The sequence below is a fragment of the Telmatherina bonti genome (genome assembly GCF_933228915.1).
Source record: "Telmatherina bonti genome assembly, chromosome: 20".
NCBI lineage: Eukaryota > Metazoa > Chordata > Actinopteri > Atheriniformes > Telmatherinidae > Telmatherina > Telmatherina bonti.
In genome coordinates this window covers 8,040,458-8,065,676 of record NC_136618.1, presented here as the reverse complement: position 1 = coordinate 8,065,676, position 25,219 = coordinate 8,040,458, and the positions used below count along the sequence as shown (strand labels likewise).

Sequence of the window (25,219 nt, the reverse complement as noted above, 5' to 3'; positions counted from 1 at the left end):
GATCCACTTTGCTATGGATGCTCATTATGTATTTTGAAGAGTCTTATGTGCACGGAGAAACCAACTACGCAGGACGGACTTTCAAACCCATGTGCAAACTTTCTTAAAAGCGACTTGAAAGCAGATTGTCTTAAAATAATTTTTTTTAGTAAAAGTATTTAAAAATTAATAAACATAAAGGTCATATATGCTGCCAGCTAGCAGTGCATGTGAGAATGCATGAATGAGGACTAAAATGTGATGGAATAAAAATACCACATGAAGCCAGATATGAAAGAAATGTTTATATTATAGCATCATTACAAAGTGGTCCTATCATCCTCCAGATCTAAATGTGGTTTCATTTCCATTCACAGAAAACAAATTCACTTTAAGGTGTTTTTATTTTTCATTAAAGCTGTCAAAAAGATGGCAAAAATTTAAAGCTAATAATCAATATATCGTATAGATTTCTTCCACATACTCCATCACAAAGCTCCTGTGGAGTAAAATATTCTTCATAGTCAGTAGATTGTACAGTTTCTTTCATGTTGGAGGACTCTGTGTAGTTTGAATGTAATTGGGAGAGTTTCAACAGAGTTTATGAGAATTTTAATTATCAAGTTTCCATAAACTTGTGTAGAATTTCATCTCTCCAACTTATTGATGCTCTTTTTGCTCAGCAGACTGAAGTATAATGAAGCTCTCCAGCAGAGACTGTCGGGGAGCTTTAGATCATCACAGTAACAGTGAGAAAATTCCTCCCCTCTGTCACATAAACAAATAAATAGCTGGTATTTCTTTGCCCTTTAACAGACTGGTGAGCAAGAATTTATTTTAATTATAATCAGCTGGCAAACAGATAAAGTGGAGGTTTTCTGCTTTTATCCCCACATAAAGGATTTAATAGCAGCTCAGGCAGAGGACATGAATTATCAGTTTAATGTCAGACTGTTATAAAGTTACGGCCTCTACATGTGAAGAGAGACTTAATAAAAATGAAGGAGAGAGTGATGGAGGGGAGGAGAGGCAGGACTGACCTTTATGTGAGGCTGAATAATGAACCAACAGATGGGCGAGAAGAAGAGCACAGAGCTTTAATGTGTGAACAGAGATCCAGTCACAACAGTCCAACAATGTCAGAACTGCAAACTCGCAGCTAATGAAGCAGAATCTCAGCAGAATTCATAACACTGGATTCTAGGTTTCACATAATGCGGCTGGGCAGAGGTTCTCATTAAACCTCTCAGCCTACTCTTCTGACCAACAGAGAGGAAAACATGTGCAGTCTTTAATTTAGCTAGCATTTTAAGTGTACCGCAGCAACCACCAACTAGTTAACTGAAAAGTACTCTAGTTGGTTGTTAAGACTTTTGTAAAGTAAATGATTAAAACTCTAGTTTATTAACTATCCGCAGGTTAGCTTATCAATTAACTAAATAGCTAGCATCCAATACCAGCTTACAATGCTAGCTAGCTAACTGTTTGACTAAATTAAATGTACTGACCTAATTATTTACTAAGAAAAAGGTGCCTAACTGCTGCCAATCTGCTTAATTAATTAGTGATGAACTAATAAACTAGTAATTATCTAAATTAACTCCTAAAGTTGGTGAAAAACAGCTTAGCTAATATGATTTAGAAAAACAAGACCATTTTATTGAGGAAACAGGTTCCTTAACATACTAGTTTTTTTCACTTATAGTCTTTAACTTGCCAAATTAGATAAAAATACTTCAGACATCCCTTAGGGAAATTATTAAAAATAACTGCCCAACAAACCAAACAGCTAACAAGCTAGCTAGTCAGCTAGCTAATCCACAAGGAGTGATTTAACGTTTAACTTGGTGTGTTTATATTTTATTTTGGTCTCATTTTGTTTACAAACCAGATCTGAACCTGTCTGACATGTCTATCCATAGACATAATATATACATAGACGCCGCGTTGTATCACGCTGCCCATGCGAGCTGACGTCTCATCGCGCCGCCATCTTGGATGGGTCTCCATGCGCCTCCAATGCATTTATTTGTACAGTGTAGGTCCAACCACAATAATAGTTTCATGAATTTTTCCCTGATTTTTTCTCACGGTTTGTTACAAAGGACAGAGATATTGTCAAGATACAGATCACTGTAAATAATTAAAAACAATGTACTTTTATGAAAAAATATTTTTATATGCTATTTAACTAAGATATAATGTTGCTACAATATAAATGAATGTATAAATGCATTTTATAATATGTTTGATTGTTTATTGATGCATTTGGATTTATCTATATATTTTCATCTGGTCAAGTAAATTATTATTCAACCTTGTGCAATGTAATTCCACATGAGCTACTTTCAATATTTTGCCAGTTATTGCAGCCGTATGCTGAACAAAATACGGGAATAGTTGCTGCTTTCTCTTGACTACGGCGGACTACGACTACTCTTTCTTTTATTAACATTTATTGATTTATCAATATAGATACACAGTTTTACAAAGTGTGAAAATAAAGTATTGTATCAAACTTTGCAATTCAAAACTTACCCAGAAAAACACTCGGAGAGTGTTCCTGGATCCAAACAGTGATCCGGATCACCACCAAAATGAAATCCGTTCTTCCTTTTCACATTCCCAACAAGTCCCGAAAATTTAATAAAAATCCGTCCATAACTTTTTAAATTTGTCTTGAACACAAAAAGACAAACAGATAAAGCCGGTAAAAACCATAACCTCCTTGGCGGAGGTAATTATGCTTCCATTTAAAACTCTCTTATTCAAGCATTAATGTCATAATTTTCCATAAACACCTAATAGCAGTAAAAATTATCATTTGCATTTAGTAGATTATTCACTGTGTTAACATTATTTATAAACCAGTTATGTAGAAAAGTGTTTTGTTTGTGTGTAATATATACGCGTTGTTCCACAGAAAACAGTTATGTGGGGAAACTATGTTGACGCTGCAGCAAGACTCAAAGTGAAGACCCATCCAATATGGCGGCGACGCTGGTTCACTCTGCCGCGCTCAATGAGGCGTCTATGTATATATGATGTTTATGTATCTCTTTGTCTGTCTGCAGTAAGTACCAGGTGGTGGTGGAAGAGGAGCGCCCCCGCAGGCAGAGGAGAGGTACTGCGGAGATCCTGCGCTGTTATCCGGTGCCCATTCACTTCCAGAACGCAACCCTGCTCAACTCCCAGTATTACTTCAGCGCGGAGCTGCTGATGAATGAGCTGAGGGCGCCAATTCCCTTCTGTGTTGGTCAGTCAGTTCTTTAATCAACCGTTTAACTCATCAGTCAGTTCACTTGTTAGCAAATATACTAAATAAAAACTCACTCACTCCCTGTTAAGTAGCCAGGAATGAGTTTATCCCAGTGGTTAGCTAAGGTAACCAGGAAGTTAGCTTGGGAGCTAACTTGGAGGTTGATCCACGAACTAACTGATTGCTAACCACAGCTGCTAAAGAGTTAGCGCTTTATGTTTGATGATTAACTAGGAAAAGAAATGAAAGAATCCATGTTGGAGTGTGTTATTGTGTTTGTGCATGTCCTGTTTTTAAGAGATTATTTTCTGTTTTAAACAAACAGCTGTTGAAGTTGTGGTACTGGGCAGGACTGGTTTAGTTGCTCTTTCAGGGACTGGTTTAGTTGCTCTTTCATACTTGTTGACTTTACTGTTTGGTCATCCAGTTAGTCTGCCGTACCTGGCAGCTAGTTAACCTGTTTACTTGTGTGGTTGTGCAGGTGACAACAGGACCTACAACGGTTACTGGAACGCTCCCCTGCTGCCACATAAGAGTTATGGGATCTATTATCAGGCTGTCAGCACTGCTAATGGGGTGAGTTCACCTGTTTCCAGGTAACATCTGACATGAATCACCATTTTCTTCTATATCGTCAGTGTAACTGCAGCAGAGTTAATGTTCAACATGTTGTCCCTCTACAGGACAAAGTCTCATTATGATGTGATTCTCTTCCTAGAAATCAGTATAAACAATAAGTCAGTTTCAGCTGAGGGCCAACTTTGGGCCCACATGGTCTTCCCATGCTAACTCAACCCACTTACATCCCTTATGGGGCTCATGCAGCTCCATTTAGGGTCCATGTAGCTGAAACCACAAAATACCTGCACCTGGACAGAATAGGAGACAAAATCTTTTTAAAAATAATTAAAGATAAAAAAATAACCTCCTTCTTTCATAGCAAACATCAGTGAAACACAAATCCTCTGCTAGAAGTGGAAAACCCTAAAACAACGCTACCTGGCAACCAGGCATAGGGTTGCCAGGTAGGTGGGTTTAGCTACAGACAAGATTATATGAGTTCAGTGGAAACACCTGCAAATTAAAATTATACTTTATCAAAATTTTAGAAATATTGCTGTTATTTAGCAGAAAACTGTTATGTAAACACAACTGAAGAGAAAGTCATGAAGTCCAAGTTAAGTCTGAAGTCACTAGAAATGCGACTTGAGTCTGAGTCCCAGGCCGTCTATAAAACGATGACCAGAGATATACGACCCACAGTCACCTCAGAAATATTCATCATTTTGTGTTAAATCCTGAAAATGATGCAACTGTTGCCTCTAAATGGATCCTACTGGAGCTCGTTTTGATGCTCTGCAGCACATCGTGTGTTTGACGGATTCCCTTCAGTCTGTTTCGTTCAGTCATACTCTGCTGTTTGCTTCGATGTGCACAAAAGCAGGATCATTGTCTAAATTCTGTGTGGAGGTGTCTCCTGGATGGACAGCAGACATGATGGCCATGTGTTCTGCTCCAACCAGATGAAATTTGATTTTTTTATGCGAATTGACTCCACTGGTTTTGTGAGCTTTTGTGTCTTCTGGAAGCTGCAGTGCAGAGAAACACAGGAACACCGAGCTTCACTGTGACCAACTAATACACACTTTCTGACAAAGATTTCACACTGTTCTGTTCTCTGCTGCAGCTTATTCCCTCTGTTCTGTCATAAAACCCAGAAACCGAGACAGACAGGTCACACACACAGCAATTTAATGGTAGTACAGATAGTTACAGCAGCCTGACCAGCGACACTAACAGGCTGCAGGGGGGCTGTGTGTGGATATGTGTGTGTGTTTTCTCACATATGTGTGTAATAAAAAGATAATTGTTCAGTTTTACACATACTCTCATATCGTAGCGTGTTGTGTGTTAATTATTGATGCCGGGAGGTTTAATTGGTGTGTGTGTTGAATAATGCAGCGACAGTAGTGCTTTTTACTGTCGCCACACCACAGAGGCACGCCGCTCTGTGTGTGTGTGAGCATGAATATTCATGAGCTCTTGTGGTTAATTTGTCGCTTGTTTGTTAAAAGCAGAAAGATGCAAGATGTTCTGTTGCCTCTCAGAAAACCTGTGTGTGTGTGTGTGTGTGTGTGTGTGTGTGTGTGTGTGTGTGTGTGTGTGTGTGTGTTTGTGTTGGTAAATGCCAGCATAGGCAGTGATCCACAGCCATTTGCCTTCTGTCTGCTCTGTTTACAATGAGTGTGTGTTTATGTGTGTGTGTCCACTTATATGTCGCAGTTTTGTTGACATGAAACTAATTTTCTTTCCTTTCTAACAGGAAACAAAGATCGACTGTGTTCGAGTCGCTACTAAAGGTAAGATTTTTCTTCAGACCTTTAAAGGTTGTTTTTCATTTCTTTTTTTTTACTGTTTTCCCAGTTAGCCGTTAGCATCGTTAGCTGGTTGGATCCAGTGGTGCAAACTTCAGATCCCTAATTAACAACTTTTTCCAACCCTAGCTCCATTAAAGTTGGGACATGGTGTAAAATGTTAGTAAAAAAAAAAAAAAATTAAAAAAAAGGAGGCAATGATTTGCAAATATTATAAATTTTCTTTTCAATTTGACAGCTAATTATGCTAATTAGCAGCAGGTCAGTAACATGACTGGGTGTAAAAGGAGTCTTCAGCTATCTAACAGCCTCTAAAAACTATGAAACAATGTCAGAAATATGTTCATTAACTCGGAATTATGAAGCCTTTGAGGATCCCACCATCTACACTGAATGATATCATAAAAGATGGAGAGAATCAGAAGGAGCCATGGGTCAAAGCTGAATGTCAGACTGGATGCTGCTGATCTTGGGGCCTTCAGGTATCACTGCATTAAAAGCAAACATGATTCTCTACTACCTGGATGAAGATGTGGAATAGTTTGTGGACAGCATGGACGGCGTGTCCTGCAGACTAAAGAGGAGAGGGAGCATCCAGCTTGTTATCAGCCTGCATCTCTGATGGGATGGGGTTGCATTAGTGCCGATGGCGTGGGCAGCTTCCACATCTGGGAAGCTCCATCAATGCTGAAACATCTGCTCCCATCCAGACAACGTCTCTTTCAGGGAAGACCTTCCACCATGCTGGACCACATCCTGATGGTGGAACAGGAGAACTGGTCTGCTGAACTGACTAAATCTCCAGCAACTTGTGTTCTCCCTTCCCAGATGTTTACAGAAAGATATTAAAAGAAGAAGAGATGCTACACAATGCTAATCATCACTGTTGAACATTGTGTAGCATAGGTCTGGGCGATTACAATCTGGGTTTTCAGCGATCATAAAAATAAAAGGATGTGATTATTTTTCTCTCTGCAGTTTCCTCTCCTGCTGTCTTCAGCTGCTAATCGAGCGTCTCTGGCGTTGCAGCGCTGTGCTGTAAACTCCTCCCACAGCCGCTTTGCTTTCATTCAGACACTGTTGCCAACTTGGCGACTTTCTCGCTAAATCTGGAGACTTTTATTGTTAAAAGCGACAAATCTAGCAGCTTTTACTGGAGTTATTAGAGACTTTTCTGGTGTTTTGGCGACTGACTTGAAGGCACATATTGTTCTGCAGTTACTGTAAGGAAGGAGCAGCGGGAGCCTCTCCCGTCCTAAAGCACTCCCAGGCGGCCAGTCTCAGTCGGCTCCGGCTGCAGGTCCATGTAGAATAACTGCAGTAGGTTGTGGATGTTCACCTAAACATAGTTTATACCATTGTCAGTGACAACTGGCTGCATTATTTTCCTATACATAGTTCGGAGAGTTAAACACTGTAGTATCCCTCCGTTACGGGGCGTTACCATAGCAACGCGTTAACCAGCTGGTTCAGATCAGCCGTCTTTTAACAGGTGAATGAGAGAAACGCGCTGCAGCCAGACAGCGGTTGTTTGGTATAAAACGTACATCCAGGCCAACATAAAATAGTTCCTATATAAGCGGTAAAAGAGGATTAAACAACTCTGAACCGTGCATTAGACGGTTATAATGCACGACACGGAGTCCAGAACACCACGACGCGCAGCGTTGTTTAAAAATACTGGATAATCGTGTTAAATAATCGAGATCTCAATTTTAGTCAAAATAAGTGTGATTATTATTTTTGTCATAATCAAGCAGCCCTAGTGTAGCATCACCACGTTCCAGCGTTTTTACAGATATGTCACTGAAATAATATTTCACAGGATCATCATCTGATAGAAATAATAAAAGATCAGTTGATGAGATTTATGAATTATTATATTCAGTTTTTTATTTACATGTTACACAGTGTGCAAACCTTTTCAGCAATAAGGGTTAAAAGCAACCAGTAACAAATATACCAACTCCTAGAAGTTGGTTCTTGTACTCAGCTTGAATTGGAGAAAGTTAAAACCCTGCCCCCCCTCAGTTCCTCGCCCTGGAACAAAGGCTTTCCTAAAGAAGAAAGTTTTCAGGAGAAATCTAAGATAAGTGAAAATATGGGCAGAAAACTACATGAGGTGGAGGTTAGCAGAACTCCATCTGCAGGAAACGTACCTGAGATGTATGTTTAAATCTTTTAAATCTGAGCTGAATATTTTAAAATCAATATAACACGTAACAGGAAGACAGTACATACTCAGTGCTGCGCTTGTTTATCTGAGCTGGTCACAGGTGCACATGTAATGAGATAGTAGCATAAATTTTATCTTTAACTTGTTTATGGTAGTTTTTTTTTACTCGCTAACGTGAGACAGAAGATGGCAGGAATCTGCAGATGAGAACAGAACCAGAAAAATATGAGAATGGCAGCATTTTTATTGGTAATTCATCTGTAAATACGACATTAATGTGAGTTCAGGAAGCTAACAGATGTAGCGGCCTGGCATGAAGCACGATGCTAACGCAAAGCAATGACATCATAAATCTTCAGATTAGTTTATGACATCACGAACAGCTCCATTGTTTTGGGGATATTTGGCAGCTCTGATTGGACCGGGCTCTGATCTCGTCTGATGTGGACTTAACTGGTATTTTAGCTGCGAGCTGGCGAGGCGACTGGCAGGCCGTTCAGTACAATGACACACAGATGGCAGCTAGCTGCTGCTGCGCTAAGCTAATGGTTAGCACTCTGGTCCCATCCAGAAGTGTAATGGCTCACAGATGGCTGCTCATCGCCAACACCTGTCCCTCACTTTGTGCAACTGTCCATCAGTAACAGGAGGAAATGTCCTACACACACACACACACACACACACACACACACACACACACACACACACACACACACCCTACATTAAACACACAACTTCAGCTTTGTGTTGTGCACATGCTACACTAAGGCTAATGACTGGGACTGAGTGGGCATTCAGAGAGCAGTAACACAACAGCTAAACAAGCTAAAAACACAGTTACGTCCCCTGGTGAACATCTAGGATTATCACACACACACACACACACTGGCTTTAATCCGCTTTTATTGGAGCTCGGTTCTGGTGGCTAACGACACCAGATGCTGATTGGTTCTGTTGGTCCCCCAGCACCTGTCAGTCACACGGCAGCAGCCAACCCCCCCTCTCCCATGGGGTCAACCCCCCTCTCCCATGGTCAGTGAGCAGCCTGATGTGAATGTAAAGGAGAGATGCACGTCAGCTGAATGTTAACTGGACAGTTTGACACCAAGAAAACACAAACATTCAGGCCTACACATTGATTTTATTCCTTTAAAAAAAAAACACCTGGTGTTTTTAGATATAAGGGACAAAAACACACAGGAAAATAATCTGATAAATGTTATGGATCCACCATCAGATTTATAATTGGCTCATATTTTCAATGAATTGTTAAAATGTCTCAGTTTCATGATCTGATATGTTTATCTTCTACTGGGGATAAAATATGGCTGGATGAGATTTATAAATCATTTTCCTAGTTTTTTTTTATCAACATTTTACACCATTTCAGAGCTTGTTTTGACATAATGATGTACATTTACTCCAGAAATGTAAAACTAATGAAGTTTTGACGGTAAACAGATGTTTAATTTAAACAGATGAGCTGCTTCACATGGAAGATGAAACAGTTCAGACATGTTTACTGACACATGAAGCCTGAAACTGCATCAGATGAATTCATGTTCAGGTGTAAATAAACATATCATCACCTGGAAGATACAAATCTGTCAAAACCTACAGGTTATGTTCAAAGAAACAACATGTGTGAGAAATCCAACGTGACAGCGAATGCAACATGATCAGATTAACCTTCAGCGATATAATCTGAGGAATAACTTCCAGCTTGCTGCCGTCTGTCTTTCTGTGGACAGACGAATGGACACGACTTCTCTTTACTTCTGCTGCTTGATTGATTACTAATGTCTGACCATTGATTGGCTGATTAATGAGCTTCTTTTTCAGGTGTGTTTCATGAACTAAATGACTTCCTGTTGACCTGAGTGGCGTTCTGCTCTCCTGTAACAAACATGAACCTGGAAACTGACCACCGTGTTGGTGGACAGACTGAGCTGAAAGAAAGAGAGAAAAACAACATGCAGAGTACATCTAGAATGAAGTCACCTGCAAAATTGGACTGAATATAGATTTTAAAAAGCAAATAAGACACGTGGGTGAGCTAAAATAGCTAAAAACCTGAATTTTATTAATGTAAGAAAGGATTTCAGTTACAGTAATAATGGTATGTAATACATTAATTCATAGTAAATTTTATATGACATGCAGGCAGAAAGTTCATGATGTAAAAAGTTTTGAGAAACTTCTTTCATTCAGAAGAAGTTTGGACGAAACAAAAAGTATGAATCCTAAATATTTCAGGTTTTTCAGCAGCTTCATTTCAGACCTGCAGAACACTCTAAACATCAGGATCCACCTTTCTGGTTAGAACCGCTTAGAACCCCATGTTTCCCACAGAACTGCTTTAATTACTGGTGTGATTGATCAGACAAGGTGTTGGAAAGATTCCTCTGAGATTTTACTCCACATTGACATGAAGCATCACCATGAGAATCTCCCGTTCCACCTCATCACCATGAGAATCTCCCGTTCCACCTCATCACCATGAGAATCTCCCGTTCCACCTCATCACCATGAGAATCTCCCGTTCCACCTCATCATGATGAGAATCTCCCGTTCCACCTCATCATGATGAGAATCTCCCGTTCCACCTCATCATGATGAGAATCTCCCGTTCCACCTCATCACCATGAGAATCTCCCGTTCCACCTCATCACCATGAGAATCTCCCGTTCCGCCTCATCACCATGAGAATCTCCCGTTCCGCCTCATCACCATGAGAATCTCCCGTTCCACCTCATCACCATGAGAATCTCCCGTTCCACCTCATCACCATGAGAATCTCCCGTTCTGCTTCATCACCATGAGAATCTCCCGTTCCGCCTCATCACCATGAGAATCTCCCGTTCCGCCTGATCACCATGAGAATCTCCCGTTCCACCTCATCACCATGAGAATCTCTCGTTCCGCCTCATCACCATGAGAATCTCCCGTTCCACCTCATCATGATGAGAATCTCCCGTTCCACCTCATCATGATGAGAATCTCCCGTTCCACCTCATCACCATGAGAATCTCCCGTTCCACCTCATCACCATGAGAATCTCCCGTTCCACCTCATCACCATGAGAATCTCTCGTTCCGCCTCATCACCATGAGAATCTCCCGTTCCACCTCATCACCATGAGAATCTCTCGTTCCGCCTCATCACCATGAGAATCTCCCGTTCCACCTCATCATGATGAGAATCTCCCGTTCCACCTCATCATGATGAGAATCTCCCGTTCCACCTCATCATGATGAGAATCTCCCGTTCCACCTCATCACCATGAGAATCTCCCGTTCCACCTCATCATGATGAGAATCTCCCGTTCCACCTCATCACCATGAGAATCTCCCGTTCCGCCTCATCATGATGAGAATCTCCCGTTCCACCTCATCACCATGAGAATCTCCCATTCCACCTCATCACCATGAGAATCTCCCGTTCCACCTCATCACCATGAGAATCTCCCGTTCCACCTCATCACCATGAGAATCTCCCGTTCCACCTCATCACCATGAAAATCTCCCATTCCACCTCATCATGATGAGAATCTCCCGTTCCACCTCATCACCATGAGAATCTCCCGTTCCACCTCATCACCATGAGAATCTCCCGTTCCACCTCATCACCATGAGAATCTCCCGTTCCACCTCATCACCATGAGAATCTCCCGTTCCACCTCATCACCATGAGAATCTCCCGTTCCACCTCATCATGATGAGAATCTCCCATTCCACCTCATCACCATGAGAATCTCCCGTTCCACCTCATCACCATGAGAATCTCCCGTTCCACCTCATCACCATGAGAATCTCCCATTCCACCTCATCACGATGAGAATCTCTCGTTCCGCCTCATCACCATGAGAATCTCCCGTTCCACCTCATCATGATGAGAATCTCCCGTTCCACCTCATCATGATGAGAATCTCCCGTTCCACCTCATCACCATGAGAATCTCCCGTTCCACCTCATCACTATGAGAATCTCCCGTTCCACCTCATCATGATGAGAATCTCCCGTTCCACCTCATCATGATGAGAATCTCCCGTTCCACCTCATCACCATGAGAATCTCCCGTTCCACCTCATCACCATGAGAATCTCCCGTTCCACCTCATCACCATGAGAATCTCCCGTTCCACCTCATCACGATGAGAATCTCCCGTTCCACCTCATCACCATGAGAATCTCCCGTTCCACCTCATCATGATGAGAATCTCCCGTTCCACCTCATCACCATGAGAATCTCCCATTCCACCTCATCACCATGAGAATCTCCCGTTCCACCTCATCACCATGAGAATCTCCCGTTCCACCTCATCACCATGAGAATCTCCCGTTCCACCTCATCACCATGAGAATCTCCCGTTCCACCTCATCACCATGAAAATCTCCCATTCCACCTCATCATGATGAGAATCTCCCGTTCCACCTCATCACCATGAGAATCTCCCATTCCACCTCATCACCATGAGAATCTCCCGTTCCACCTCATCACCATGAGAATCTCCCGTTCCACCTCATCACCATGAGAATCTCCCGTTCCACCTCATCACCATGAGAATCTCCCGTTCCACCTCATCATGATGAGAATCTCCCATTCCACCTCATCACCATGAGAATCTCCCATTCCACCTCATCACCATGAGAATCTCCCGTTCCACCTCATCACCATGAGAATCTCCCGTTCCACCTCATCATGATGAGAATCTCCCATTCCACCTCATCACCATGAGAATCTCCCGTTCCACCTCATCACCATGAGAATCTCCCGTTCCACCTCATCACCATGAGAATCTCCCGTTCCACCTCATCATGATGAGAACCTCCCGTTCCACCTCATCCCAAAGCTGCTCTGCTGGATGTAGATCTGGTGACTGTGGAGCCGTTGGAGGACAGTGAACTCATCGTCATGGTGGAGATGATGTGAGCTTTGTGACATGGTGCATCATCCTGCTGGAAGATTCCATCAGAAGATGCTACACTGTGCTCAGAAAGGGATGGACTAGTTGTCTCTTCAGAGATGATATTCTGCATATCTTGGTTGAAACCAGCGCTTAATGGACTTCGTCTTGCCTTTCCATTTACAACCAGTCTGTCCATTCTCCTCTGACATCTGGATATTTTCTCTTCTTCAGACCTTTTCTGGAAACCCTGGAGAGGGTTGTGTGTGAAAATCCCAGTAAATACTCAGACCACCAACATGTTACTTTCAAAGCTGTGTAAATTTTCTTTCTTCCTCATTCTGATGCTCAGTTTGAACCTCAGTAAGTCGTCTTCGTCATGTCTACATGACTACATGCTGCCACGTGACTGGCTGGTTCAATATTTGTGCTGCAGGTCTGAAATGAAGCTGATGAGGTAACGCATATCAGAGGTTTATGATGACTGTTTGTCTCACAGCAGCTGTTTAACATAAGTGGTCAGTGAAGGTGGATCTGAGTGTCCAGGAGAGCAGGACGCTGCATGTCACTAATACCTCTGCTACAGCCTGTCTCTCTCTCTCTCTCCCCCTGTCTGTCTGTTCGTCTGTCTCTGCATGCCTTCCTGGACGAACAGCCGCGATAATCGTCACCCAGCTCACCACGCCGTACATTCGCATCGCCCCGGCAGCTGGCGACAAGCAGCTAACAGGTCAGAGGAAAACACCTGTGTCACGTCTGTGTGTGGACGTCCGATGTTGGCTTGATGTGTGTTACAGTTTGTTTGTGTGTTTTCTGGTTTGTGATGTAGAAAAACACACAGTTTGTCACAGAGGAAACTACACACACACTGTGCAGCAACACTTCTAACAAATCTAGATCTTCTGTATAAGTTTCTGTGTGTGTGTGTGTGTGTGTTCTGCTAATCCAAATCACACAAATCGTTAAATCTCAGCGTGTCTGACGCATTCACATAACAGAAGCTTAATTAACATGTTCAGACACTTTGTTGTTTCAAAATTCAGAAGAGAAGAGTGATAAATAACAAGCTGCAGCCACAGGAAATTATGGGAAAAAACATATCTCCTTTCTCCATGAAGGATGCTTCGGTATTTCCTAAAGGAGACAATGAAGGAAGCATCCTCAGAACTTAACTATTCAGACATCATGGCAGGTGGAAGATAAATGTAAATTGTGCAGAAATGACCAGACGGATCGGTGCGGCGTCTGCAGTAATGCGGGCTCTGCGCCGGTCTGTCGTGGTGAAGAAGGAGCTGAGCCAGAAGGCGAAGCTCTCGATTTACCAGTCGATCTACGTTCCTACCCTCACCTATGGTCATGAGCTGTGGGTCGAAAGAAGGAGATCTCGTATACAGGCGGCTGAAATGAGTTTCCTCCGCAGGGTGGCCGGGCTCTCCCTTAGAGATAGGGTGAGGAGCTCGGTCATCCTGGAGGAGATCAGAGTAGAGCCGCTGCTCCTCCGCAACGAGAGGAACCAGTTGAGGTGGCTAGGGCATCTGGTCAGGATGCCTCCTGGACCTCCCTGGTGAGGTGTTCCAGGCACGTCCCTCTGGGAGGAGACCCCGGGGAAGACCCAGGACACGCTGGAGGGATTATATCTCTCGGCTGGCCTGGGAACGCCTCGGGATCCTTAAACTCTCGTCCGGCTGCCTGTCAAGTACAAATATAGTCACCAAGTTGCTATGAGATACAGGAAACTGTCATTTAAAAATGGAAAATATTTTCAAATGATATGTTTTGTGTTAAGGCAGAACATTGTGGAGGAGGTAAAATTAAATATTCGCATCTAAATTCTGAAGCATCCTTCATGTTTCTGGTCACTCTGCAGGATCAGATGCTAAAATCCAGTCTTGGTTAGTTTCTAATCTTCATAACCAAATATTTAAACATAAAAGCACAATTTGATAAGTTTTAAAGGTTAAAACTCGCCTTCTTCAGTATGGTGACTCATAAATCCACCCGAGTCGCTCAATGAACTGGAAGTGGTAGAAGTTGTTTAATAAATTCCTATAAATATGATCATATGTTGGGGAGAAGATGTTGCCTTGAGTATGTTACGTTAACTTCGTCTTGCGTGTTTTTTTTTCCTGCTTTTCTTTTTGTTGTTTCTCTTCCATCAAGCCTTCCTGATTCTTCTGATGTTTATCCACCTTCTCATCACGTCTCTGCTACCTGGTTTATCTGATTTGACTTGTTTTATGTAATTCTATTTTCACAAACACATTTTCACAGAGTGGCAGTGAACGCAGCTCCATGTGGCGTTCACAGACACCAGGTTTATCATGTTAAAAGTTTTATTTTCTTCAAACGTTGCGCTGCAGTTCCACAGATGACCACAGGGGGCAGCATCATCATCTGCAACTGACACGCGTGTCGCCACGTAACAATAAAATTATTGTTTTCCGACAATAATTTGGTTTCATAGTGATGAATCCCAGCAGCTGGCCAACATCCATCGCATTTTAGCAAACCTTAAGCTTCCTGAGCTGAACGATGTCATATCGAACCATCAGTTTTCATCCTCTGTGTGTGTGTGTGTGTGTGTGTGTGTGTGTGTGTGTGTGTGTTGGCTGCAGCCGAACAGGTGGACACACAAACACATAAGCTTCCACAAAATTACATTTAAATATTTACCAGCCTGAAGGTGGAAACTTTCCACCGACTGTGCACAAAGCACACACACACACACACACACCAGCAATTGTTCGCTTTACGCATAGCAACACACACATCCTCACACTAATACACACACCTCCCACTCAGCGTGACTGGCTGAAGCCCCGAAGCACAAAACAGCTTCACTCTCACATAAAAACAGCTTGTCTATGGCCTGCTGTGACGCACACACACTGAAACACACACCAAAACACACACTCACACTGAAACACACACCAAAACACACACTCATACTGAAACACACACCAAAACACACACACACACTGAAACACACACCAAAACACACACTCACACGGATAAATTCTGTCTTCAAAGTGTTTTGATAGCCTTTAAACTGAAAACAGCAGCTCTCTGCCTCCGAGGGGGTGATGCTGTGTGTGTGTGATGAAACACAGATTCAGGCGGCTGATAGTCGAGCTTGTCTGACCTTGAAGAGACTAAATGAAAACTGAAAAAGTAAAGTGATTCAGTGTTTCACAAAGCGCTTTGTTGCAGCACAACTGGTTACACTGGGTTCTGAACTGGTTCTGTAGCTACTGGTCACAGCCGACACATACTGTTCCGGCTGGTTTCTGTCGAGGTGAGGATTAAAAAACCAGCCAGGGTTAACTATTGGTGTTGGTACCAGTTACTCTACGCATATTTGAAAACCACAATGTCCCCACTTTGCAGAAATGTCCCCATTCTGTAGAAATGTTCTCTGAGTTATAATGTAAAAAGAGATTACAGAGAAGAAATGTCTTCACAGGACAGAGACGTTCCCTCTATGAGTTTCAAGAAAATGTCCCTATAATTCAGAAATATCCTCAAAATGCAGGAAAGTTTTCATGCATTTGAATTTTTTTGGTATAAAAAATGTCACAGTAAAAATGTTGTCTAAAAGTTAAAGTGTCACCACAGTGTAGAAATGCCTCCATATTTTAAAAATGTTACCGAGTAATAGAAGAAAAAACTCCCCATAGTAAAAGTCTTGATAAAGTTAAATGTCCCTCCTACATTGTAGAAATGTCCCCATAGATTACAAATGTCTATACAATGTAAACATGTCCATTTAGTGTAGAAATGTCTTAATATGGAAATATCACCTGTGACAATGGCTTCATAAAGTAGAAAACCCTTCATACGATGTTCCAACCCTGCAGAAATGTCCCTACAGCTTAGAAATGTCTTAAAAATATATGTGTCCCTGTATTTTGGAAATGTTGAAGAGTAGAAATGTTCCTACAGCATAAAAATGTTTCTTGAAATGTCTCCATAATGCGAAAATGTCTCGACAATCTGACAATAAAAACATCCTCTAAGTGTAGAAGAAAAGAAGGAAGGAAGGTAGGTAGAAAGAAAAGATAATTGTAAAGGGGGGCAGGAATACGTAAGCACTGTTTCATCTGCTCCTTTTAGGACTCTAGAATAATTGCTACTTTTTTAATCTGTTGATTAAATTGTTATTCTGTGTGAAATAAAAAAATATCTAAATCTGAATCTAGAAAATGTAGGAAGTTTCCCTTTTGAAAATGTCCTCACAGTATTAAGTTGTCTCTTTCATACAGAAATGTCCCCACAGTGTCTAAATATGTCCTCCTTGTAGACACGTCCCTACATTATAGAAATGTCCCCACAGTGTCTAAATATGTCCTTCTTGTAGACACGTCCCTACATTATAGAAATGTCCCCACAGTGTCTAAATATGTCCTCCTTGTAGACACGTCCCTACAATGTAGAAATGTCCCCACAGTGTCTAAATATGTCCTCCTTGTAGACACGTCCCTACAATGTAGAAATGTCCCCACAGTGTCTAAATATGTCCTTCTTGTAGACACGTCCCTACAATGTAGAAATGTCCCCACAGTGTCTAAATATGTCCTCCTTGTAGACACGTCCCTACATTATAGAAATGTCCCCACAGTGTCTAAATATGTCCTTCTTGTAGACACGTCCCTACATTATAGAAATGTCCCCACAGTGTCTAAATATGTCCTCCTTGTAGACACGTCCCTACAATGTAGAAATGTCCCCACAGTGTCTAAATATGTCCTCCTTGTAGACACCTCCCTACAATGTAGAAATGTCCCCACAGTGTCTAAATATGTCCTTGTAGACACGTCCCTACATTATAGAAATGTCCCCACAGTGTCTAAATATGTCCTTCTTGTAGACACGTCCCTACATTATAGAAATATCCCCACAGTGTCTAAATATGTCCTCCTTGTAGACACGTCCCTACAATGTAGAAATGTCCCCACAGTGTCTAAATATGTCCTCCTTGTAGACACGTCCCTACAATGTAGAAATGTCCCCACAGTGTCTAAATATGTCCTCCTTGTAGACACGTCCCTGCAATGTAGAAATGTCCCCACAGTGTCTAAATATGTCCTCCTTGTAGACACGTCCCTACATTATAGAAATGTCCCCACAGTGTCTAAATATGTCCTTCTTGTAGACACGTCCCTACATTATAGAAATGTCCCCACAGTGTCTAAATATGTCCTCCTTGTAGACACGTCCCTACAATGTAGAAATGTCCCCACAGTGTCTAAATATGTCCTCCTTGTAGACACGTCCCTACAATGTAGAAATGTCCCCACAGTGTCTAAATATGTCCTCCTTGTAGACACGTCCCTACATTATAGAAATGTCCCCACAGTGTCTAAATATGTCCTCCTTGTAGACACGTCCCTACAATGTAGAAATGTCCCCACAGTGTCTAAATATGTCCTCCTTGTAGACACGTCCCTACATTATAGAAATATCCCCACAGTGTCTAAATATGTCCTCCTTGTAGACACGTCCCTGCAATGTAGAAATGTCCCCACAGTGTCTAAATATGTCCTCCTTGTAGACACGTCCCTACATTATAGAAATGTCCCCACAGTGTCTAAATATGTCCTCCTTGTAGACACGTCCCTACAATGTAGAAATGTCCCCACAGTGTCTAAATATGTCCTCCTTGTAGACACGTCCCTACATTATAGAAATATCCCCACAGTGTCTAAATATGTCCTTCTTGTAGACACGTCCCTACATTATAGAAATATCCCCACAGTGTCTAAATATGTCCTTCTTGTAGACACGTCCCTACAATGTAGAAATGTCCCCACAGTGTCTAAATATGTCCTCCTTGTAGACACGTCCCTACAATGTAGAAATGTCCCCACAGTGTCTAAATATGTCCTCCTTGTAGACACGTCCCTACAATGTAGAAATGTCCCCACAGTGTCTAAATATGTCCTCCTTGTAGACACGTCCCTACATTATAGAAATGTCCCCACAGTGTCTAAATATGTCCTTCTTGTAGACACGTCCCTACATTATAGCAATGTCCCCACAGTGTCTAAATATGTCCTTCTTGTAGACACCTCCCTACAATGTAGAAATGTCCCCACAGTGTCTAAATATGTCCTTGTAGACACGTCCCTACATTATAGCAATGTCCCCACAGTGTCTAAATATGTCCTTCTTGTAGACACCTCCCTACAATTTAGAAATGTCCCCACAGTGTCTAAATATGTCCTTGTAGACACGTCCCTACATTATAGCAATGTCCCCACAGTGTCTAAATATGTCCTTCTTGTAGACACCTCCCTACAATTTAGAAATGTCCCCACAGTGTCTAAATATTTCCTTGTAGACACGTCCCTACATTATAGCAATGTCCCCACAGTGTCTAAATATGTCCTTCTTGTAGACACCTCCCTACATTATAGCAATGTCCCCACAGTGTCTAAATATGTCCTTCTTGTAGACACGTCCCTACAATGTAGAAATGTCCCCACAGTGTCAAAATATGTCCTCCCTCACGTGTCCTCCTTGTAGACACGTCCCTACAATGTAGAAATGTCCCCACAGTGTCTAAATATGTCCTTCTTGTAGACATGTCCCTACATTATAGAAATGTCCCCACAGTGTCTAAATATGTCCTCCTTGTAGACACGTCCCTACATTATAGCAATGTCCCCACAGTGTCTAAATATGTCCTTCTTGTAGACACCTCCCTACATTATAGCAGTGTCCCCACAGTGTCTAAATATGTCCTTCTTGTAGACACGTCCCTACAATGTAGAAATGTCCCCACAGTGTCTAAATATGTCCTTGTAGACACGTCCCTACATTATAGCAATGTCCCCACAGTGTCTAAATATGTCCTTCTTGTAGACACCTCCCTACATTATAGCAATGTCCCCACAGTGTCTAAATATGTCCTTGTAGACACGTCCCTACATTATAGCAATGTCCCCACAGTGTCTAAATATGTCCTTCTTGTAGACACGTCCCTACAATGTAGAAATGTCCCCACAGTGTCTAAATATGTCCTTGTAGACACGTCCCTACATTATAGAAATGTCCCCACAGTGTCTAAATATGTCCTTCTTGTAGACACCTCCCTACAATGTAGAAATGTCCCCACAGTGTCTAAATATGTCCTTGTAGACACGTCCCTACATTATAGCAATGTCCCCACAGTGTCTAAATATGTCCTTCTTGTAGACACCTCCCTACAATGTAGAAATGTCCCCACAGTGTCTAAATATGTCCTTGTAGACACGTCCCTACATTATAGCAATGTCCCCACAATGTCTAAATATGTCCTTCTTGTAGACACGTCCCTACATTATAGCAATGTCCCCACAATGTCTAAATATGTCCTTCTTGTAGACACCTCCCTACAATGTAGAAATGTCCCCACAGTGTCTAAATATGTCCTTGTAGACACGTCCCTACATTATAGCAATGTCCCCACAGTGTCTAAATATGTCCTTCTTGTAGACACCTCCCTACAATGTAGAAATGTCCCCACAGTGTCTAAATATGTCCTTCTTGTAGACACGTCCCTACAATGTAGAAATGTCCCCACAGTGTCTAAATATGTCCTTGTAGACACGTCCCTACATTATAGCAATGTCCCCACAGTGTCTAAATATGTCCTTCTTGTAGACACGTCCCTACAATGTAGAAATGTCCCCACAGTGTCTAAATATGTCCTTGTAGACACGTCCCTACATTATAGCAATGTCCCCACAATGTCTAAATATGTCCTTCTTGTAGACACGTCCCTACAATGTAGAAATGTCCCCACAGTGTCTAAATATGTCCTTGTAGACACGTCCCTACATTATAGCAATGTCCCCACAGTGTCTAAATATGTCCTTCTTGTAGACACGTCCCTACATTATGGAAATGTCCCCTCAGTGTCTAAATATGTCCTCCTTGTAGACACGTCCCTACAATGTAGAAATGTCCCCACAAGCGTGGGAAATAAATCGGGTCCCCACAAGCGCAGGCAGACACACACGCTGTGTGACTGATGGCTGTTGTCAGCTTCTGATTGGAAAAGTGGAGTAGGTCTAAAATGACACATTACAGCACTCGACGGCGACGTCGTGTCCTGAACGTTTCTCATCTACAGAGTCACCTGGAAGGATATTACACCTGGATGCACACGCACACAAACACACACAGCGGGGTAATGGGTTTTTCATGGGACTGACATCCCATCACATTATACAGTCAGAGGAGGAGGACTGTGCTCATCTTCATCTCCCTTAGTGTCTCTGTGGTCTGTCTCAGTCAGAACAGCTGGAGCTCAACACACCTGCTTCACTAACTGGTGTCACTAACTGGTTTCACTGGGTTACGTTGGACCCTCCACTGTTTCCATGTCATTGTTTTTTACCGTGTCATAAACAAATGGAAGTAGTAGTTGCCATAGAAACCTTCAAATAACGTAAATAAACCTAAGCAGAACACATGAACTGGTTCTGGCCTGTAACCTGGTTTTCTACTACGTGTGTGTGTGTGTGTTGGTGTGTGTGTTGGTGTGTGTGTGTGTGTGTGTTAACTCGAAGGTTCTAAACACTATTTAATGGTTCTAGGAGCCGCAACCAGGAAACCAGAACCAGAACAGGAGAAACAGTCCGATCACACCGTAAAGATCGCAGGCTCCATCGCTGGCATCTTGCTCTTCATCATCATCTTCCTCGGAGTGATCCTTCTGATGAAAAAGCGGTAAGAAAATGAAAAACAACACAAAGTAAACAGCTGTTTGTTGTCAGTACTGGTGTGAGTTTAACCCTCCAGCCCTTTTTGTTCTTTAAATACCTTTTTGCTTTCATATGCTGTATACAAATGTCCATGTTTGACTGTTTCAGATCACTTTATTGATCTGTACAGATCACATACTGAAAAACACCACAACGACAAAAACAGATAAACAAAGAGGGAAGAAATAAAAAAAAGAAAACAAAGCAAAGTACACAAACTTGGCTAATGAAAACAAACAAATAATGCGCACCAAACTCTCTGTGTTCCAGTAGTTACCATTTCTACAACAGATTTGTCTCCATGTTGGTATGTTTTTCTTAGAATGACTTCACCTCAATTATCTCAAAACTTTAGCCTACTTTTTTTTACAATTTGGGCTCAAAAATTCACAGAAATCATTAAATCAAAGTTAAAAAAAATTCTATCCCCACTTCTATGCTCGGACACAGTAAATACTCTTGTGCTGTCGCATTTAAATCCTCATATCTCTTATTTTACATGGTCTGTCGTCAGAGGTGGCAATTCCTGGTCCAGAAAGTAAAAGTCTTGCCATGTTTTTGGATCTACCTGTACATTTAGAACAGGTGTTTTCACTAACAGGCTCGTTTACCTGACAAATAAACTCTGCTCATTGAATTCAGCTTATTTGGTGACTGGCCGGAACAGCTGCCAGACAGGACTTTTATTTTCTGGACCAGGAATTCTCACGTCTGTCTGTTATTGTCAAACAGAAACTAGGAAAGAGTTTCAGATCTGCACTTTCTAATAAGTTAACTGCAGGACTGAAGGTGATCAGGGTTTTTTGTTAAGGCAAAGACAAAAAAAACAAGTTCCAAGTTGGAAAAAGTTTTGTTTTCCTTTGGTGTAAAAATCACAACAGGTTGAAAAAACCATTTTAATAACTTTAAATGCAAATACGCAAATATAAATTCCTGATTTTAAAAACTAACTTATTTAACAACTGCATTTTATACAACTTCTTACAGGAATATCTCAAGGCTTTTTTGGACAACTATAAGCAAAACACTCATTTGTCACCACTTGTTATTCCTTGTAAGAGATTTTCCATCTCAATGGATTATTTTCCTGGTTAAATAGAAATTACTTAAAAAAAAGATTACTATATGATGCCACAAATTTTTAGTTTCACTTCAAAATAACAATTCATGTCCACGAAAAGACAGAGAGAACATTGCAAGCTAGACATTTTCTGTGTGTTAGTCCTCCTGTCCACCAGGTGGCAGCACTTCAGGTTGCTGTTGGTAGATTTTGGTTTAAATGTAGCTTGTTGTCATATCGGTTTTTTGATTGGTTGATGTACGTTTTTCCACCAACAGAAAAGAATTGTGTTTTTATAGAAATAGACGTTTTTATGGGTTCTTTCTTTACCAAACATGAAAAAAGTCAATTACTTATCATAACTGGTTTTACTGGTCTCATCAACACAATTTAAAACTGGTTCATAGTGTAAAGTCCACAATGACAATTAGGGCTGTGTCGATATGTTTTTGGCCCGATTCGATCCAATTCTTTGGGTGCCGATTTGATTTAAATTGTGATTCTCACAAATCTTCTATGCAGCTGATTTTTGTAAACTAAAAACAACAAAAAAAACTGTTCAAAACTTTTTTTTTGCTGGTCATTTTTCTTGATTTCAATGAGGAAAAAACAACACAGTAGGCAGACCATCGTTCTGCTGCTATAATGCCCATGAAGACAAGTAAAAAGATCAATAAAAACAATAAAAATGACAAAAAATTAATAATGGATTTTTTTTTTTTTTAAATCAATTTTTTAACAAAAAAAATATATTCTAAAATTGTCAATTTTTCGATTATATTTTCCCACCCCTAATGACAAAGATGAAAATGGACACTATGTGGCTTCATCTTCGTATATCATATCAGTTTGGACGTGCCACAGGGCTGTAAATTGCCAGTTTGATCACTACGCCATATTAAATTAATTTAAAGCTTACCGGTTGGATATTTGCTGATACCTCAAATTCAGTCATGATACAATTTCGTTTTGATTCAATGTAAGATCCACTGATTGTCCAGAGTTATTTCCGTTCATCTGAAAATTACCAAAAGCAATTAGAATGTCATTAAATATTTTTATTCGTGAGCTCATGTAATAATCAATATAAATAAGAAACAAATCTGTTCTTTTAACAGACAGATTGGTAATAAGTGGGAATGAATGTGCAGGGAAACTCAAAATACAACTTATTTCAAAATAAAAGCATGTTTAATAAGTAGTTATTGTATGGATTGTTTTTATTAGTGATTTTATTTGGGGGGATTCATTGGCTCATTGACCACATGATCAATATTTCAATGTAGCTTGATCTATTTCTACACCCCTAACGTGCTTGTGTGTCCATTGATCACAGAGAGTTAAAAATGCACAAACAGTATTAATGAACATAGATCATAAATATGTAACATAATAGCGAAGCTAATTTCCATCTTTAGTCCCCTGACAGGCTCACGCAAAGCAGATATCTGCTGCCTGAAACTAACTTATAATTATTTATGAGAAAATCAATTAACCAATCAGTTTCAAACTGAGCGGTGTTTGTTCGTGAAAAGCGTCGTTGACGTAGAAACCTCTAGACAGCAGGGGGCGCTGCTGCGTACGGCAGCATGAACATTAAACTAAAACATGCCGATTAAACGATGAAGATGGTGATAAAAGGCTCTTCAAAGGTCAAGACCGGTGTTATTTAGTTTTATGTCGATGTCGAGTGCAGCCGGACGAGGAGGCATCAAAAACATCATTGTGTCCTCGTAGCGGCGACAGAGAGGAAGAGGAGGATGGAGAATGGGGCAGATTGCTCTAATCACCATTAAACTGTATCTGCACTGACTTTAGTCTCCAACATCAAACACACAACCCCACTGGGACACACATACCCTAATATATACACAGCACACACACACACACACACACACACACACACACAGAAAAGCTTCAGTGTTTGGAGATAAGAGAGAAATTTAGATGAAAGGGGGTTTTATTCTTCTTCTCTCAGTCGCCTCGAGCTGAATGGCTCCAGGCAACAGAAACACACATCTTTATAAAGTGTGTGTGTTGGGGGGGGGGGGGGGGTGTTCGGAGTGGGGGGAGGGGGGGTTACAATGTGGTGAGTTTGAGTCTGGCTCATCTGTCGGCTCGATCAAGCTCTGATCTCTCTTACCGATATTAGAGAGAGCGAGAAACGAGAGGCGCTTGTTCCGCCTCTAATGAGGTGTTTAATGTTGACGGGGTGCGTTTGATTTCCACTCCGTGACCAAGCGGAGGTCAGACTCATTACATCAGGAAGCTGCAGGGTGAGAAGACTCCGCCAGTCAGGACATGAATTACATCCTGTCCTCATTTGTACCACGACAAGCGAAGACTGCGTTAGGATCAGAAGTCCAGTTCTTCCTGGTTCGTTTGACCCGGATGACCCAGACAGGTCCCTCCGGGTCGGGTCTCGGGCGGAACCAAATGAGACGTCCTCTCTGCAGAGACTGATCGCTGACGGGAATGATATCTGTAGAATGATGATGGCATGTGATGTTTGGGATGATCATGTGACCAGCGTCAACACACCTGTGTTCACTTACCTGTCAGACCTGACTGATGCTGATCTGCTGGGGGGAGGAAGAGCAATGAAGACAGCTGTGTTTCACATGGTGATGGGTTGAGGATGATGATGGGGTGATGATGAGAATGATCAAGGTTGATGAAGTTGTTGATGATTAGTGATGATGATGATGATGATGA

At 41.5% G+C, this 25,219-nt stretch overlaps 1 protein-coding gene across 3 annotated transcripts in view; it reads left to right on the top strand.

Annotated features, from left to right (window-relative positions):
- LOC306770797 (receptor-type tyrosine-protein phosphatase mu-like) overlaps positions 1 to 25,219 on the top strand; it is a 190,215-nt gene that overhangs the window by 106,245 nt on the left and 58,751 nt on the right. For 2 of the 3 annotated variants that reach the window (XM_079259750.1, XM_079259752.1), the window contains exons 15-19: positions 3,054 to 3,235; positions 3,720 to 3,814; positions 5,562 to 5,598; positions 13,350 to 13,424; positions 21,277 to 21,409. In XM_079259750.1, coding sequence (XP_079115876.1) covers positions 3,054 to 3,235; positions 3,720 to 3,814; positions 5,562 to 5,598; positions 13,350 to 13,424; positions 21,277 to 21,409 — 522 coding nt within the window. The remainder of the gene's footprint in view (positions 1 to 3,053; positions 3,236 to 3,719; positions 3,815 to 5,561; positions 5,599 to 13,349; positions 13,425 to 21,276; positions 21,410 to 25,219) is intronic. The other variant, XM_079259751.1, reaches the window with a different exon arrangement.